At 44.1% G+C, this 19,098-nt stretch overlaps 3 protein-coding genes across 7 annotated transcripts in view; 1 reads left to right on the top strand and 2 right to left on the bottom strand.

Annotated features, from left to right (window-relative positions):
* Cluap1 (clusterin associated protein 1) overlaps window positions 1–18,184 on the bottom strand; it is a 55,567-nt gene extending 37,383 nt beyond the window's left edge. For 2 of the 4 annotated variants that reach the window (XM_005007462.4, XM_003477709.5), the window contains exons 1-7: window positions 16,134–18,184; window positions 9,674–9,923; window positions 8,238–8,349; window positions 6,492–6,576; window positions 4,776–4,955; window positions 4,087–4,182; window positions 3–86 (exon numbers count right to left, since the gene is read on the bottom strand). In XM_005007462.4, the coding sequence (XP_005007519.1) occupies window positions 3–86; window positions 4,087–4,182; window positions 4,776–4,955; window positions 6,492–6,576; window positions 8,238–8,349; window positions 9,674–9,695 (579 nt within the window). In that variant the 5' untranslated portion in view covers window positions 9,696–9,923; window positions 16,134–18,184. The remainder of the gene's footprint in view (window positions 1–2; window positions 87–4,086; window positions 4,183–4,775; window positions 4,956–6,491; window positions 6,577–8,237; window positions 8,350–9,673; window positions 9,924–16,133) is intronic. The other 2 variants (XM_063226387.1, XM_063226388.1) reach the window with 2 other exon arrangements.
* On the top strand, window positions 10,304–14,245 carry CUNH16orf90 (chromosome unknown C16orf90 homolog). Of its 2 annotated transcripts, none has more exons than XM_063226393.1 (3): window positions 10,304–10,412; window positions 12,796–13,149; window positions 13,759–14,245. In XM_063226393.1, the coding sequence occupies exons 1-3, from the start codon at window positions 10,403–10,405 to the stop codon at window positions 13,914–13,916; spliced, it is 522 nt and encodes a 173-aa protein (XP_063082463.1). In that variant the 5' UTR covers window positions 10,304–10,402; the 3' UTR covers window positions 13,917–14,245. The 2 variants fall into 2 exon arrangements, with proteins under 2 accessions (XP_063082463.1, XP_012997599.2); XM_013142145.3 differs by lacking the exon at window positions 10,304–10,412 and adding an exon at window positions 12,164–12,314.
* A 14-nt stretch (window positions 18,185–18,198) lies between the features above and the next one.
* The window catches only part of Naa60 (N-alpha-acetyltransferase 60, NatF catalytic subunit), a 29,582-nt gene continuing 28,682 nt past the window's right edge, over window positions 18,199–19,098 (bottom strand). The window contains exon 7 of the transcript XR_010039814.1: window positions 18,199–18,384. The gene's annotated coding sequence lies outside the window, so the exon portion shown is untranslated. The remainder of the gene's footprint in view (window positions 18,385–19,098) is intronic.

Genomic DNA, 19,098 nt, shown 5'->3' with positions numbered 1-19,098 from the left:
ACCAAAATCTCTTTTACTGCAATTCTCATCACTTTTTCAGTCTCATTTATTTCCAGAGGTCTGGCAATTGCTTCTGTTCTCAGTTCCTAAGGGAAAAATTAAAACTATTTATAAATATTTTTAGAAATAGTTTTTTTTCAAATCTGTTTATTCAAAGATAAAGAGAAAGAAAAAGAAGAAGGAGGAAAAAAAAAACCAAACTACAACAAAATTTTAAAACACATCAATCAGGGGACAACAATGGCACATACATTGCACATTGTCATCCCCAAATCATTCACCCAAGCACAACACATCTGCATCCAATTCTCCAAACAATACCAGCACAAATCTTTCTCTTCAGCAAACTCAGAGAAATCAGAAGTATTATAGCTATCTTAACTATTTCTGAAATGGAGTTTTAAAAATTAATGTTCCTAGATCTAGATACAGATAATGGCCTAATTCTCCAAAGTTTCATCACAAGTGCTCAGGATGTGGCTCAGTGGTAGAACATATGCTTACCATGTGCAGTGTACTGAGTTCAATCCTTGGTATCAAACGAATAAAAGTTTTATTGTAATATGGATCTCTGATGCAAAGCCATTGCTGCCATCACCTCCTACAAACATCCTCCAATGTTCACCGACTCCTCTCGGAGTGCAGATCCCCCTTAAACTGAAAAGTTTAAGGCCTCATGTGCCACTCCCTCCTTAAGCAAAGCTGAATTTAGCACACAGCATTTATTTCTTGACGTGTATTCTGGTTAGGGGACCTTCCAAACCTAGTACAATGTAATTTGCTATCTAAGTCCCCTCTGGCCTCTGCAACTCCTTTATAATTAAATCGCTCCAAGTTGCCGATCATTTGACAAACACCCATGAAAATAGCCACCTTGACCCTACCTCTAGCATTAATAAACCTATGACAGGGAAATTTGTGAATACTCTTAGCAGTGGAAATTTTTGAGACATGAGATTTTAATATAGATGCAGTTATGAGGTTGCTTAAAGACTGAATGTATCACTCCCAAAATCATATGCTGAAATCTTAACCCGTGATGTAATGATATTAAGAGGTGAGTGAGGTCTTTAGTAGGTAATTAGATCATGAGGGTGGAAATCTCATGAATGGGATTAGTGACCTTACAGAAGAGACCCTGGAAGATTGGGCATGGTGATGCATGCCTGTAATTCCAGAACTTGGGAGGCTCAGGCAGAAGAATCACCACAACTTCAAGGCCAACCTCAGGCTACACAGTGAGGTCAAAGCCAGCCTGAACTGCATAGTGAGATCCTGTCTCCAAAAATAAATTAAAAATAAATAAATAAATAAATAAATAAATAAATGGAAAAGACCCTAGGGCACTCCTTCACTCTTTTGCCAGGTGTTGGACACAGCAAAAAACCACGGTCTTACTGAGCATGGTGGTGCACACCTATACTCCTAGCTATTTGGGAAGCTGAGGCAAGAGGATTGCAAGCCTGAACAACTTAGCAAGACCCTGTCTCAAAGTAAAAATTTAAAGAAGGACAGCAAGAACAAGGCCCTGTGTTCAATGCCCAATACCACAGAGGTAGGGGGTACACTATGTATGAGGAATACGCCCTCACCAGACAATGAATTTGCCAGTATACTGATCTAAGACTTCCTATTCCCCAAACTGAGAAATAAGTATTCATAGTTTTCAAATCACTAAGTTTATCATAGTTTATTATAGTAGCTTGAACAGAGTAAGACATGGTTCCTGGAGCACCTTAAATGTATGTGTGTGGTACTGGGGACTGAAACCAAGGCCTTAGCAGTCCTTTATTTTTTGAGACATGGTCTCACTAAGTCACTAGTTGTCCATGCTGGCCTCAAACTTGTGATCCTCCTCTCTCAGCCTCCCATACTGCTGGGATTACAGGTGTACACCACCATGCCTGGCTCCTAGAACACCTTACCAAACTCCACTCATACTTCCCTTATTCTATGGCATGACTTATGTCCTCCACTGGTTGAAAACTATACTAGCAAGGGATTCTGACTTACTCAGGAGAAAGAGCTCCAGGCCTTGCCTGTGATCATCACTGATTCTCAATAAAAATTTACTGAGTGCTTGAAAAGCAAATAGGGATAGAGGTTCTTTCTCAGATCATGACTGCATATAACATTTGCAGAACCATATTCAGAGGCCATATTTTCCCTGGGAACAGGTCAGCCCTGGACTACTTTATCATTCACTCTAAGACACTGGAAGAGACCCTGGTGGATACTGGGGAAATCTCACAATGAATCTACAGTTCCATTGGCATTTAGCTAGTGACCAGCTCCTGTCTCCAGGTCTCTCATGAGTATGTGCACTACTTCACAGTTAGCAGAAAACACAGAAACCTGAAGTTGCGTCATGAGTCACCTGCATTGGTTGACAGAACTTAGTGGCAGTTTTGTTTTGCTACCCACCCTTCACCAGGCAGCAACCATTAAGTCAGTATTGAAGAGCAGGGACAGTGACCTGGCGCCTGTGAGTTTCCCTTCCAGTTTGCTTCTATAGTGGAAATGAAAAGCAGATGGAAAAGTACTATTATACCACAGCCACCGGAACACAAGCAAGGCAGTGACAGAGTGGTCAAAGCTGACACACCTGGCAGAAAGCTAGAGAACAAAGTTCATTTAATGTAAAAACACTAGACTGTGAGCTGGGGTTATAGCTCAGCAACACAAGTACCTGCCTGTCAAGCACAAGGTCCTACGTTTGATTCCCAGTACAAAATTAACTAAATAAATCGAAACACAAGACTGAGCACATATGCTTCAAGTGCCATCAATCCTTACAGGTAAGGATTCAACACTACTCCATCTCTTTTTTAATCAGTAGTTCCTTGGCTGGGTGTAGTAGTGTATTCCTGTAATTCCAGGACGAGAGATGGGGCAGGAAGACTGCCATGAGTTCAAGACCAGCCTAGGTGACACAACGAGAACAAGGACTGCCAGAACTACATAATGGGACCCTGTCTCAAAAAATAAATACATTTTAAAAAATCAAAATATAAATCAGTGGTGCCAGGCATCATGGCTCACACCTATAATCCCAGCACTTGGGAGGCTGAGGCAAGAGGACTGCTCTGAGTTTGAGGCCAGCCTGTACTACACAGACAGTTCAAAACTAGCCTGAACTACATAGCAAGACCCTATCTCAAATAAAAAAAAAAAATAAATACATAATCAGTGGTTCCCAAATTCTGTTTCTCATTGGAATCACCTGGTGATCTTTAAACCATGATGCCTGTTCTCAGGCCCAGGCACACTAACTCACTGGTCTGGGGACAATCTTGACATGGAGTAAGTGTGTTTAGTAAGGTTAGGAAAAACTCTCAAACAGCTGCTTCAGTGGAATGGTGAGTACATATTCCTTGACTGGCACTAGTTGGAATAGGGATTGCAAACGTTTCAACTGTAAAGCAAACTCCAACTGCTTGGGAATGACTACCTAGCTTGTTGGTCACAAACTTCGCTGTATGTTAAAATCACCTGGGAGCCTTCTGAAATTCCCAATGCTGGGTCACATTCCATAATGGTAACATAGAATGAAAGCGAGGCTTTTTAAAACCTGATTTTAAATATCCCTATATCAGTTGAATACTGGTGCACACTTATAATCCCAGCACTCTGGAAGGTTGAGTCAGGAGGATTATAAGCTCAAGTCCAACCTGGGCAATTTAGCAACTTAGTGAGAAGTCACTTCAAAATAAAAAGGACTGGGGATGTAGCTCAATGTAAGAGCTCTGGGTTCAAATTCCAGTAGAACATATGTACACAAAACATTCTAAAGTAAGTTCATTGGGCAACACAGAAAAAGCATTGTAATTAATAATGACTACCACAGAAACAAAAAGGGGAGTGTCAATGACATGTCGCTTATTTGCCATTGCTGAACTAGAAGCTAAAGGAATTAAAATCTATGCCCATTAGATGCAGCCACAGCACCCACCATTCTGTATCACTTTAAATGGCAAACACTATCTCTTTCAATGTGGTACAGTTTTAAAAAATGAGAACTAAAATAGAATTAAAAAAGAAAACCTCGAAGAAAAAATTTGTATTCTTCATCTAAACACTGCTTACCCTCAACTCAACCTCCTTCCCCAGCAAGTCATATAGAAATGCTCCTTTGGAGGTGATTTCAGAAGCAAGCTGCCTGGCTGCTTTCAAATCTGCAATCTGGAAGAGAAATACCGTAACAGACACATATTCAGTAGCTGATGCTAATAGCTGTTACCTTGAGATGGGATACATGACTAATGAATAGGTGTTTCTCCAGCCCCACAATTACATTCTGCAAGACAGGACACATGCTTAGGAAATGCTGATCTAAATACAAATGGAACCAATTCCAGGGCCCCCACCTCCCCAAAAAATCAAACGCCAAATTAAACTAAACCCACAAAGAAGAGGTATAGGCAGGAGAAAAGATGGCATGTATCCTATTTAAAATATTACAGTGATGCCCTGACAGTAGTGGGGTGACCAAATGAAGAGGTACTCTGACAGACACATTGTTTTTAATGATTGGGATCCAAAATATCACCCAAAAGGCTCATGTTTAAGGCCGTGGGATTTTTAAGACATATATGTAAGAACGTTAGTAAGCTTTCAATAAGTAATTCATTGTGACTTTCCATTTATCTCAATTCTGATGAACATAAAACCCTCGGTCAAGAGTAAGGAAAGAAGTGGTTCTGTGGATCACCCACATCTGATTCCCAAGTCTAATAAATAAACATTATCTTGCTACAGTGTGTGGTTGTCATTACCTTGGAGCTAAGGTCAAACTTGAACTTGCTAATGTCTTCCTCTCCTACTTTCGAGCCTTCCATCCCTTTTGTCTTCATAGCATTATAAAGGACAGATGTGATCTTCAGCAGTTCTTTCACCGCATATCCATCTGCTTGGTAAAGCTTCTTAGTATTGAGTTTTATATGTGCCTTTGTGGCCTGTTTTAAAACAAATAAAACAATAAATCCAGATATGGTGGCACATACCTGTCATCCTAGCACTCCGGAGGCTGAAGCAGGAGGACTGCTGCAATTTTGAAGCCAACCTTAGTTAAATAGTGACTTCAAGACTAACCTAAACTACATAGAGAGGTCCTATCTCAAAAAACAACAAAAGTAATAATACTAATAACAATAACAACAAAGAAAATATATTAAGGACCTCACCTTTTAAAATTCACACCAACCGGGTATGGTGGTGCACTCCTATAATCCCAGCACTCTGGGGGCTGAGACAGGAGGATCGTTGCAAATTCAAGATCAGCCTGGGCTACAAAGTGAGCCCAAGGCCAGCCTAAACTGCATAATGAGATCCTGTCTCAAAAAAAAAAAAGTAAAGTCCAAACCAAATCCTAGGTAGGTAATTTGCAAATGTCTCTGCCAAAAACTGAAAGAATTTCAGTGTTATGAGTAAAAGTTCTAAGTGATATAGTACATTGTAGTACATTGTTAAGTATAGAAACTGATAGAGCCATTTGGTAAGATACCAAAATTACAAATGCACGTATCTTTTGATCCAGTAATTCCAATAGAAAGAATTTAGTCAAGGGGTATAATCACACATACATAAAATGATACACCTAGGTTATTTGTTACAGCATTATTTCAGAGAGCAAAAGTTGGAAATGACCAAATGACCTACCCACATAAATTACATAAATTATGGCATGTCCACACAAGAATACTAGTCAAATATAAGAGAGAATAAGGAAATTCTTTATGTACTTGGAGCATACTACTAAGAAAACAAGATGCTACACTGTGGTATGTAATATACTACTATTTGTATATATGGAAGGAAAAATAAGAATATTATTATTTGCTTAAATATGCATAAAGAAATGCTGGAAGAAATTTAAAATAGTGGTTACTAGGAATACAATAGTGGTTACTGGGACTCACGCCAGGCAGGGTAGAAACTCATTTTATTATGTCATGACATAATTTTAAAAACCTTTGAACCATGAAATACATTACTTATTCAAAAATAAACAAATAGGGCTGGGAATATAGTTCAGTGGTGCTGCACCTGCCTGGCAAGTTTGAGACCCTGAGTTTGACTCCTGGTATCACCAAAAAAAAAAAAAAAAAAAGAGGCTACAGCTCAATGGTAGAGTATGCACCTAGCATGGCAGAGGCCCTAGGTTAATCTTTGGCACTTAAGGTCACTAAAAATGAACAAACAAAAATCTTAACATATACTGCATAAAAAACAAATTAAAAACAACAACAAAAAACTTCACCGGTGAAATGGCTTCACAGAACCCTGAAAATGGAATGATTTTAGAACGTAAACTCAATTACTAAATTTGAAAGTAGCCCTAACTAGGATTCATCCCTTTCTAATTTTTTTATCAGTACCAGGGATCAAACTCACGGCCGCCTGCTTAACAAGGCAGTGCTTATGCCGCTAAGCTAAATCCCCAGCCCCTCCCCTTCTAATTTTGTAACGCCACAAAATAACTGTGAACTAACCATGAACTGGGCAACCGCCTTAATGAAGAAAACTCGGTCTTGTTCAGTCTCAACATCGGAAGGGATGTCGGTCTGAGGCTCATACCTATTGCAGAGACAGGACAAATACAAATTCATTCACACAAAGTCCATGAAGAGAAAATGGGCACCCGAAAGGGCAGCGGATCTCTAATACAGGACTCTCTGAGTTCCCACTTAAGCCTGTGAGAGTAAGAAAAACTTTAAAAGCAACCAAACTATTAAAGGGAACAAATTCCCACCTCAAAACAAATTCAAGTGATTTAAAAATCAAATGTGGGGCTTAGCTTACAAAACCAATCTGAGACCTTGAGTTTTTTTTTTTTTTTGTGAAAGTAGTCATAACTGAAATTTTTTTTTGGAATCAAACTCAGGACCGTGCGCTTGCCAATAAGCAGGCACTTATGCCACTGAGCTCTATCTCCCAGCCCTGAAGAAATTTAAAGAAAATTTTTCTTTTTTTATATATCAGATTTTATTGGTACATTTTAGATATACAAAATGATCACATTCATCATGGAGAATTTATATCTGCATATAATATAACTTGTTTTTTTTCCCATTCCTCTACTCTCCCTTTAACCCATTCTTCTCTCTTCATTTACAAAAGCTGTTTCCATGTTTTCCTTTTCTCATTTTTTTTACTTTTCCTTCTTTTCTTTTCCCCTCCCCTCTTACTTGTTCCTCTCCCCATTTGAACATTTTGAACTGAAGAAAAAATCTTTTAAATAAATGTTTTTAGGGTGGGGGTGGGGGTTTAGCTCAGCAGCATAAGTGCCTGCTCGGCAAACGCAAGGTCTTAAATTCAATCCCCGGTACCAAAAAAAATTTATCATTTATTTTTGAGACAGGGTTTCACTATGTACAGTAGTACAGGCTGGCCTCACACTCATTCATTCAGAAGCCCAAAGTAGCCTCAAACTCACACTGACCCTTCCTACCTCAGCCTTCCGAGTTCTGGGATTATGGGCATGTACCACTATGCCCAGTTAAAAGTAAATTTTAAAAATCATAACTGTTACTCTAGCCAACAGCCTTTAACTCTACACAGACACCAGGCTAAACAGTTCACTTTGAGAAGAAGCACAGCTACTGACTACTTTCTTTGAGTCATTTATCACCAAGGTCAGCAGTCTGCAGCCTTCGACATATTTTCATACAAGTTGCAAGCTAAGGGTTTTTGTTGTTGTTAAGACCAAAGACTATGTGACAGGGACCTTTTGTAGCCTAAATCCTATGTGTAGCAAAACGTAAAATATTTATTATCTAGCCTTAACACAAAACGTTGCTGACTTGGAATCATTAGATTTTTTCATACGAAGAGAAATCTAAATTATATCTAACACAGTGCAGGGGAATACATCATTCTATATGAAGAAATGAAAAGCAGCAGGTTATCACTCTACTGAGTACCCTTCCACTGTAAAATTCAGTTGATTTTTATATTATTTTTGTGTTTTGAGACAAGGTCTCACTATGCAGTTCAGGCTAGCTTTAACTCACTATGTAGCCCAGGCTGATTTCCTCTTGCCTCTGCCTTCTGAACGCTGGGATTATAGGCACGCACCACCATGCTTGGCAAATTCAGCTGATTTTCAACAGGTTACAAAATAAGTCTGTAAGAACTGTAAGAACTCTCCTCTTGCATCACAATAGTGACCTTTTTCTGGGTGGCCAATGATTGAAACCTAGTATTCATCCGTCAATTTCAGTAAAGTAGGTTCTGACCTTTTCACAAGCCAGAGAAGCACTTCAGATACAAGTCCAAAGTTGGGTGTCCGGAAATTTTCCATGGAAATATGTCGTGGGTACCCCAGGGCTCTCATCATCTCTATAAAATCTGCACAAGATAAAATGTAACTCAGTCAAATTCTCATCAAACAGTAACTACTTGTTAGTTAAGATATTGCCTCTGCTTTCTCTAAAATACCTAATTTGCTACCTCAAAAACATCTGTTTTGGCCCAGGAGTTAGCTGAGCAGTATAAGTGCCCCTGTGGCTGGCGCAAAGTAGTGAGTTTGATCTCTGGTACAAAAATAAGTAAAATTTTGAAATAAAAAATCCATTTAAATTCAATGGAAGTACATGCTATATAGGAAAATTGGGTTGTGGTATTTTTTTTCAGATATACAAAATGGTTTATTTTTCTTGGCAATTTAAAATACATAACAATTTAAAACGAATACACATTAAGTTAGTGCTTTATCCTTACTATACAACTGTGATTAGAAGGAACTGCTCCATTCAGTTAAAATCTAATGAATATCATCAATTTTCCTGGCTTATTTTTCTGATCAAAATTAGTAAATAAACATAATTTTGCTACCCCTTTAAAGATGCCTTGAAAAATTACAAAACCATAGTTCACATAAGGCCCTTTAAAAAGCTCCTGTCTATTGGGTTATGGTGTTAACTGCAGCTTTTCTTTCTTTGCTATCTTTCTCTTTAACACTCATAATAAATGGAACAATGCAGTAAGACAGGTAGTGGGGGAATGAAAATTATCAAAGATGACAATTACTTTACAAAATGACAGTGCACAAATGGCAAAATATTTTTAATCAGCCTTTGTATTAATCCTTGATCCCATTCTGTTCTACCTTTGGGACCTAAAGCACACTTCACTCTCTTTGTACCTTGAAGTGTATCACCCAAGGGTACCACTACATCGCTGTTAGAGGACTAAAATAAAATACTGAATGTGAAATACTGATTTATAAACACAGGTCACTGTAACTGTATAGAAAATCAAATGAAATAACGCATATAAATAGAACAGTACACAGCAAGCCGCAAAAACGAAAATAAAATGAAAATAAAAACCGTAGTTCTAGTCATCATCTGCTCTCACTTCAAAGCTCTCAACTATTCCCACTCAGCATTTTCCACGCAGTCCTCCACAACAAATATTCTCAGAAGGCTGTAATTCAGTTAAAATTAGGCAAAATTGAACAGCCGCAGTGGCCACATTTTAAGTATTCTCTAGTCACCCGTGGCCAGTAACCGACAGAAATTTCTTTTTATTTTTTTTTGACAGAACTTTCCATGATCACAAAGCGACGATATAGCCGGGGGCCCGGCCCGAGGTTCAGAGCACTAAGAGGGCTCTGGTGGAACCCCGAGTCTCCAGAAGACATGCAGGCACAGTGGACTGGCTGCCTTACTTCGAAGGTCGCGGAAAGACATCGCGCTCCGGTCCTCAGGAGCCAGAGTCACAGGAGTCAGATCCTCAACGTCCAGAGGCCCAGGGCTCCGGAGTTTCTATGGCAACCAATTGAGCCGTGGACGGTACACCGTCAGGGTCAAACAAGACGGGAGGCGGAAGAGCCGCAGGGCGTGCACGCGCACGAGGAAAAATGGCCAGCAGAGGGCGCATCGGAGGCGCCTAGAGCCTCGGACATTGCCATTCCGGCCCTGCAAGGACAATACAAATCTTGAAACTACGCAATCCTAATCAGGCAGTTGACACTGACAACCTGAAGACATACTGTGTGCTTCACAATGTGTTAGGCGCTTCTTACACTGCTTCTCATTTCCTCACTCTATGAAGCTAGGTTTCCCTTATGTGTCCTGTGCATAGCACACTTTCTGTCTACCATGTGTAAAATGATAGGCCCCAAGGACTAAGCTACCAAAAAAGTAACTGTGGCGTGAAAGGCAAAAGATTCTGATAGCGGAGTGCCCAGAGACATATTCGCCTCCGTGTTCTCGGACTTGACAAGGCAGCCAGTTTAGTCTTCGCGACAGGTTGACAATCGGTACAGAGCATGGGTTCTTTAGCAGTTGCCTCGGCAACCATGGCCACTTCCACCAGGGGCGGACTGGAAGGAGACCTGGGTGTGGTGCGCTAGAGCTCCGGGCCAAAAGTGCAGGGTCTAGTGACGCCTTTCTCCATGGATCATGGTATTGGCCACGTATTAGACGCTTAAGGACTTAAGTGTGTAGAATTTGAAGGGGGTCCCGAAGTCATTTCATCAGATGTTTTTGTAACTGAAAATACATGTCAAATTAATGAACTGCCTGCTTAATCTGCCAGTGTACGCAAAAATTAAAGTGGTTCAAAAACCTAGATGTAATGAAGGTAAAACCTAGATTTTCTAAAAGACACTTTATGAGGAAACCTTTGTTAGGTTAGGTAACATTTTTTAAATGTATCAAAAGCATGGTATTTAAATTTTAAAAATCTTTTGGAATAAACTGAATTTATTGAAATAAAAAAAAACTGCTCTTCAAAAAGAACTGTTGAAGAAAATTCAACAAATTGAGTTTCGTGGTCAAATTGGCATTATGGATTCATGAATGATCAGCATCCTTTCTGTGAATATAGAAAGGTGCTCCAATGGGCATGGCAGAACAGTTGGGTTTTTAATGTAGCTTGAGCAAGGACAAAGAAACAGCAAAATAGTGGCTTAATTAACATCAAGTTACTTTTCTTGTAGGGGCAAGTTACTTTCCTTGCATAGGGAACTTCCTTATGTTCACTGGCTTTATTAGGAGTGATAGCTACGTCTATTTTTTCTAAAACTGGCTCCTTTCTAATTTTCAGTTTAGTGGACTATGTGGCACCTAGCAGGAGTGGGTTCATTCTAGTTTTGTCTGATAATAAAAAGGAAGGAAAGGTAAAGGGGTCCAGATAGGATGGTGGGATAGGATGGGTGCAGTTATAGTTACTTTGGAGGCTGGATCACTGAGCTACACTTGAGAAACTTGTCTCAAACATACTCCCCTAAAGTTAAAAAAGGTAGAAGACATAGCTCAGTAGTACAGCACTTTCTTAGAATGTGCAAGGCCATAACTTTAGTCCCCAGTACCACAAATGGAAATGGGAATTCTGTGGTTAGTTGGACTTCCTTATAGTTCCACACGAATTTCAGGATCAGCTCTTTAATTTTTGCCTGAAATCCTTAAGTTTATGTGTCAACTTGATTGTGTGAAGGGATTCCCAGATAGCTAGCAAAACATTTCTGGGTGTATCTGGGATAATGATTTGAGAAGAAATTAGCATCTGAATTGGTACATTGAATAAAGCAGGTGGGTATCCCCCAATCGATGAGGGGTCCAGTTAAAAATATAAGAGTTTCTTAAACTGGGAGATCTATCCACTCTCTGCCCTTGGACATTGGAGTTCTTGGTTCTCAGGCCTTTCCACTTATACCAGCTCTACCCCCATTCCCACCTCAGTTCTCAGGTCTTCAGACTTGGATTTAATTACACCATTGGCTTTTGTGATTTTCCAGTTTGCAGGCAGTATGTTGTGGGATATTTTGATCTCCATAATTACATGAGCTAATTTCCTTAATAAATCTTTTTAAAAACATCTCTATATACCCTATTAATTTTGCATATTTGGAGGAACCTAATATATTGCTTAAAAGCCTTACCAGTTCTTTATTCCAAACCCTCATTTCCAACCCACACAGAAAGAAGCTAAGATACCAAGAGGTCACTGCAGAAAATGACTCTCCAGTCTGCCATAGATGACTCTGTTTTATGAAGTCTATCCTAAACCAGAGAAACCAGGAATTTCCTCTGGGGTTTTTGCCTGTTCCCTTGCCCTCCTCCTTACCCTGCCCCTGCCCTGGACATCATCCTGAACATCCCAAACTCTAGGAGTCTGCCTAGAAAAGCTATGTCTTTCCTGTGACATCATAAGAGCCAGTTGCCACGGGAGTCCTCCAGCCCCACCCCTTAGGCAGGGGAGAACAGGGCCCTGCAGCACACAAGGCCTGGCCACTCCTCCCCCAGCACACTGGCCCTCCATGGAAGCCTTGGTCTGTGCATTCTCTGAGCTGCGCATAAGAGAAGGTGCCAGGCTGCAGCAATGAGTGGCAGAAGAAATGTTCTTTTTTCCCAACATGGGCCCAAAGCTACTGGGGTGGCCTCAGAGACATCCATGGTTGAAAGAGGGGAATGTCACTGATCCAGGCCTCATGACTTTGGGCTGGTCATATCACCTGGGACCCACTGTGCAACTTCTATATTTGGACCTGGATATTCTTTTCGGGGCCAGGGGCATCACAAGGCACAAGAGGCTTGAAATGCTAAATGGGATCTCAGTGTGAAGGTTCTAGGCTTCTTAGGTGTCCCTCTCAGCTGGAAGAGTGAGGAGGGTGGGAGTAGGGCAGAGGCAGGAAATCAAGCCCATTTTATAGATGTATAAGCCAAGGGTAGATAGGATGGTAGGAGAGCCTACTACAGAAACTGGTGTCAGAGGCAGGAACCTACGTTCTCCCTTCATGAACACTGGGGCTGGCTAGCTGCTACCTTCCTCCTTTCCCCTCTGCAGATGCAGTGAGCTGGGCTGGAGGACACCCCAGCCATCCTGATACACCACCCAACATCTACGAGGGGGGGCTGGGGACCCAGCAGGAGCAGTGCCCTGGTGTCCAGGGAAGCAAGCCCAAGAACTTCCGGCTACGCCACCTTCGGAGTCTTGCTCTCTACCTGCCAGGCCACATGCAGCCCACTAGCCAAGGTGAGAGCCACTTTCAGGACCAGCTCCTGGTCAGAGACTGCCTGCCACAGCCTGAGGACTCAGCCTGGCCCCTGGACCTGCCACAGGGGACTCTGGGTCCAGGTAACAGCACCTGCTCAGCTTTTCTGGAAGCCCAACTTCCCAGGGACAATCTGGGAAATACAGGTGAGCTCTGTTGAGGCATGACTTGGGAATGGAGGTAAAGACCTCAAGGGACCCAGGTGACCCCTGTCCATTCAAGTCTTCTCCAGGGACTAGGAATATGCCCATTTCCCTTCCCCCAAGAAGTAATGTCTTGTACAAGAGGCCACGATCTTTATCATCTGTCCCTATCCTCTGTGCCCCAGTTAGGCTCAAACCACAGATGTGCCCAAGTCATGAAATCCCCAGGCCCGTCAGGTCTTGGTGGTGGTAGTACACAGCTGGGTCAGGTTTGGAGTGTCCAATGGGCAGGATATGTTAGGCAAAGAGGAGCTCTGGGCTCAAGACTTCTGCGTTCCTGCCCTAGCTCACTATGAAGAGGGACCTTGGACAACCCTCTTCTTATTCAACCTCAGTTTCTCCATTTGAAGGGTTCAGGATAGATTAGGGTCCTGCCAGCTTGAACCATTCACCTCCCTCTCCCCCCTCACTAGTTCTTTCAAAGAAACGCCACCCAATCCCTTTCTGTTTTGAAGCATGTCCAGTTCTGGGGACCCCAGGGTATTGCTGCCAGCTTCCCTTCCAGTCTCCCTTTGGGTCTGTCTGAATGGCTTACCTTTCCTCTTTCCTCAGCTTCCAGCTCCAGCATGGACCCAGCAAAGGGTCCCCTCCCCCAGCCTGAGCCTCATGAGGGCTTGGGGCTCCGACCCAAGAGGTCCTGGGGAACCCTGGAGGAGGCCATGTGTCCTTTGTGTAAGAGAACTCGATCTGGGGTCTTGGAGAGGTCATAGGAATCCCAGTGCCAGGGCTGGGGACAGTCAGGGAAGGATGGCTGAGGAGAAGGCAGCAGGTCCGCAGAGGAAGGACTCAGTCCCAACAGTTATCCTCTCCAGTGGGATGTCCTCTGCCCTCCACAGCTGCCCAGCTCCAGACCTGGGCCCGCCTCAGAAAAGCATAGGGAGGGGGAAGTCCTAGGAGAGGGACCAAAGAAATGGAAGCATGACCCTGCCCTTGCAGCCTGCTCCAAATCCAGTCAGCCCCTTGTAGCAGGGAGGCCAGGCCAAGTGGAGAATCAGGTTCCTGAGAGGCTGGGAAGCCTTCAGGTCTAATCACATTAAAAGCCAAGGCCTGTACCTTCTTGTCTCTCTGTCTTCACTCCAGTTCAGTTGGACAAGCAGCCCAAGTCCACTCCAGGGCACTTTTGCCCTAAAGCTAGGGTACATGACAGTCTCAAGCTAGGTAAGAGGGCTTCCTGGGAGTGGAGCTGCAAAGACACAGCCTCTAGTGAGCATTTGATTCAACCTGAAGTTGAAGCAGATAGTGACCTCAAGAGGAAGAATAGTGACAGCAGGATTTTGGAAACTTGTGTCCAACAGCAGCAGGGGATGGGGTAGGTACAGGAGGGACATAGCTGGCCAATATGCTACCCAGAGAGTTTCAGTAGGTGAAAAACAAGCTGCTTCTGCCCTTTCCCACAAAACTCGCTGCCTTGGACCTCGAGGGAGATAAACCTGAGACTACTACCCAAGGCAAAACATTAGAGGCTGCTGAGAAGACACAGAGGGTCTGATTGAACCTGTCACCCATGGAGGCCTGGGTGGGGCTGCTGCCAGGGGCACCAGGCAGAAGTGATACATGTCACAAGCCGGCAAGACAAGGTCAGAAATGTTCAGAAGTCAGGGGGCCCAATCCCCTCACTTCTAGACAGGAGCAGACTTCCCCAGAGTCCAGATCTTGGGACACGCAGCCTGTGGTTAGTCATTGGCCACTTAGATGACCCCTGGTGAACCAAGTCCCATATTCTGACCCTTATGCAGTATCTCAGGTCTTTGCCAGTAAAATGTGGCAAAAGGGACACAGTGTCAATTTGGGTGGTAGGAAAGGCTGGATGTTTCCAAAATTGCTATAGGAGAGGTCAATGGTCACATGAGGAGTCGAGTTATCCCAAGTACTCTATTCTAGCCCAGAAAGGATAGAGCCATGGCCCAACTCACCATGCGCAGTAGGTATAAGTTCTCTAGCCCTTTCTGATTGCAGAATTATAACAGCACAGCTACTGTTAGGCTGCTGTTTGGGAGTATCCTGAAGCCACAGTCTAGGCTCACTCCCCAAGAAAAGTCACTTGCAGCTGCCACATGGTGGTCCAGAGGAAACTTCCCTTTAGTTAGTTCCTTTCTAAATTAGTCTGCACAAACTTTCTTAGGAAAGCACTGCAAGCAGACAGAGAAGCAGAAAAGCATGTCATGACATGCTGGTTTTGGGTCAGTGTGGGACACCCTAGATACTCATGAAGCTATGACTGGGGCAGAGTGGCTTCCTTTAGGGTGGTCTCTGTCCTAAGTCCTGGGGAAGTTGTGATGCTTCTGCTTCTCCCTTGGACTGTACTTCCTTTCTGCCTGAATAGTGCTCAAAGTTTGCTGCCCCAATTCTGTGGTTGTGGGGCTTTGGTTATTAGGCCAGGAGTAGAGGTACCATGGAGTCATCCTGTGGCTGCTCACCAAAGCAGGGTGGCCAAGGTGCCTGACAGGCTGGGAAGGCCACAACTACCTTGAGCAGAGACACTTACCGCAACCCTGTCTAGGTACATGGACACTTATTCTTACAATGATCCAAGGGCCCTCAGGAGTCATTTCCTTAATCTCAATGCTGACCCTTAGTAAGCGTGACATTCTTGCCTAAAGGCCCTAGGCTATATGACTCAAAGCACAATGCTTCTACTGGGCCAAGCCTAGCACGTTTACCTGGTTTTATGTACCTGTGTCCATGTGTAGTATCCAGCTACCTGATCTTGGGGCACTATCAGGGCCACCTATACTTGCAGTGATACCAGCCTCTGCCCTGATTGAGCTTTGCTTGGTACCTCTGACTTTCCCCAGAGAGGGCCCTGCAGTGGGGTACACCCCTGTCACTGGATGAGCCTGGAACCATATGATAGGATAGCAGGCAGGGTTCTGGCATTTTGTTGGTATAGAGGAAGCAGCATCTACTGATTGCTCCAAGATACATACCAAGGTCAATCAGAGTGTGGCTACCTGAGGAGTCAACAGACTGGCCACTGGAATACAACCTGAACAGGGCAGCAAGCAGGTGAAATCCAGAATAAGCTACTCTCCAACGTTGGTGCTGTTCCTGGTAGTTTTGGAGATGTTATTGTCCACAGCATAGTAGATGCAGCCAGCTTTGGCCCAGAATCTGTGATGACAATAGGAAAGTTTTTTTTCATGGGAGTCATGATATGGCTCCCACTCAGGCTTAGAAACTAAGCCACTCTATAAACTGTACAAAATGTTCAGTGGGAGAAGAGGAAGGAATTGGCCACTTGCCCCAGATGTCATAGTCCAATGCTGGACAAGCCACATAATCCCACCACCTGGGGTGTGGCCCTATGTCTGAGATGATAGTATGAAAATACTTTTACTGGTGCTTGTACTCTGTAAAATGGTAGGCGACAGACTAGACAATACGCTAGGCTCAGGCTTCTGCCTCCCTGGCTGGTATTGGGCATATGGGGACACGAGTAGTAAAGCACACATGTAGGCTTTGTAGCGTTTCGTCACAAACTGCAGCTATTGGTAATTCCCCAGCCCAAGACAGTTCCCACCTGTCTACTGTGGATGCAAACATGCTACCTCCTATGTGGCCAGGTTTCCAAGGGAAGATGGTAGAAGCCCCTGGTCTGAGGCTGGCTGGCCCAGGGCTCTTGTTGACCGTAAGGCTGAATTGCCTTTGGAGCCTTCTCTAAGCCAGGACACAGCCCACCTGGACAAGGCCTGAGCTGGAGTTCAAGAACCAGGGAGCCAGCCTGACCTAAGGAGGACAGCTAGTGAGAAACTTTTAGGATCCATCACTTCTGGCTTTCAGCTATAGAGGCCTTCTCCCAGTACTCATTCCTCAGCAGGGGTTATTATAGAGAGGGCTCTGCTGGCAAAGATGTCCCCAGAATACCAGCAAGCAGCAGCTCCTGAGTGCCTAGACATAGCCCGGCACAGTGAGCCAAATGCTGGAGACAGGATGAGACCCGTTATAGTCTATTTATTTGTAATGAGACAAAACACTACAATCTATTCAACACTGGGCTGGACACTGCTGTGATTAGAGGGCAGGTGGGAGGGTAGGCAGGGGCAAGGCCTCTGAGCTGGAATTACAAATGTCCAAGGGGGAGCCTTCTGGTAGACTCTTCCTTGACCATATAGGACAGAAATAAAAATCACATGATCACTGTTGAGAGGAGAGGGGACACAGATTTGGGGCCTCAGCATACAGCCAATGCTAGGCAGCACAATTTGGCCAACACTGTTAAGGGAGTAGGACCCTTCTCCTGTTTGGTGCCTGTCTGTATCATGAGGACTGTTTGAGGCAGTACAGAGGTCTGTTCCAGGAAGAAAGCACTCAGTCACCAAGGCCCCATCTGCAAGGTTGTTCCTCTCTCCTATCCAAGCTGCACAGTGAGGGACTGCAGACATTCTGCCCTGGTTCCTGTGACAGAGCAAACGGTGCTGGGCAGGACATGACAGCAAGCAGCCTGAGGTTCAGGGTGAGGGATGCTAGACGCGTGTGACATATGCACACTGCAAGCATGATTTATGAGGCTGACACAGCCTTTGCTCTTAGAGGTTGAAGGGCCACAAGCATGGACTGTCTGTCTCTTGCCCCTAAGGCCAGGCAACAATAGTCCATCGTAGCAGAGTTGCCCAATGTGGGGGGACTGACCTCCTCTTGTATCTAGCCAGGCTTGGAGTTTCAGCTCATAGAGGACAGGCAGGCTAGGGCCCCCAGGGCCTCATCATTATCTGTCTACAGGTCAGCTACATGGAGCATTCCATGAGTCAACAGGCAGGATGATCTCCCCAGAGTGGGAAATGTGTAGCAGGAGGCAGGTTACTGAGAAGCAGCAAAATGTCCCATGGCCAGTCTGTGCTAGAGGCTAAGCCCTAGAGCTCTGTGCTCTCATGAAGAGTTATGCTTCCTCTGTCCATCCCTTCCCAGCTTCTCATGGAGGCTTCTTCATGCTGGTTCTTAACAAAAGGCCTGGCATTCCCTTGACCGTGTTCCTACTGTTCTAAAGTTCCTATGTCTTCAAGTTCAATGGTGTCCACAAACTATTTCTCCTTTGCAGCAGAAAGTTCAGTCTGGCTTTGCAGGAAGGAGTTGACGGGAGGGCATTGCAATGGCAGAGGCCTGGTGTAAGTGTATGGAGGCAGGACCAGTGCATTAGGTGAAGGCAGAAGTTTCCAGAAGCAAATAGTAGAGTCAAGGTGCCTGGAGGAGAAAGAACAGGGTAGGGTGAAGGCAACACTCACCTACTCCTTGCCTAGCCTATGGGCTGCATGGGGGTGGGCAAGGCACCCCCAGAGCATGATCCCTTCTCCAGGCCCATAATACATGCTACTGGGCATCAGGCTCCTCTTAGTCCTGGCACAAATAAAACTCCACCCTTGGATATGCACCGCAGGTAGCCACAGCGCCTGTTATGTGAGTGTGGCTCAAGTCATACACAAGCAGTTGGGCTCTGGCGGCCTTTGGGCCTGGGGGAGAGCAGCTCTGAGAGGCACTCACACATACCGGAGTGGCTGCCTCTAGGCATAAGTTTCACCTCCAAGGTGCCTACCAGAGCCAAGCCCATGGAGGACGTTGGTATGTGTGGAATTTCTGGAAACCAGACCAAAGTTCCCTCAAAGTCTCATATAGTCATAGGTGAGGATTTTTGGAGGTGGCTGGATCTAGGGTGTGTGATGCTGGGATTAAAAGTGCCCCAGCCTAGGTACAAGTGCTACCTACTCAAACAGTGGGTAGCAGAGATGGAATATAAAGAACAGAAATGACGGTTGCTGCTACTTCTGTTGTTTTGCTGTTGTCTGCTGCTGCATTCTGCCTGCTCTGTGATGCCTTTCTGCCCTGCCACCCTGCTTTGCAGCCAGCCATTTATGGACTGAAACCTCTACAAGCTGCAAGCTGAAATAAATATTTTTTCAT

This window comes from Cavia porcellus, unplaced genomic scaffold (genome assembly GCF_034190915.1).
Source record: "Cavia porcellus strain 051 isolate PalLab524CR breed Dunkin Hartley unplaced genomic scaffold, mCavPor4.1 scaffold_16, whole genome shotgun sequence".
Classification (NCBI taxonomy): domain Eukaryota; kingdom Metazoa; phylum Chordata; class Mammalia; order Rodentia; family Caviidae; genus Cavia; species Cavia porcellus.
Note: the sequence above shows the minus strand (reverse complement) of the source record. Positions and strands in the feature narration are given on the sequence as shown.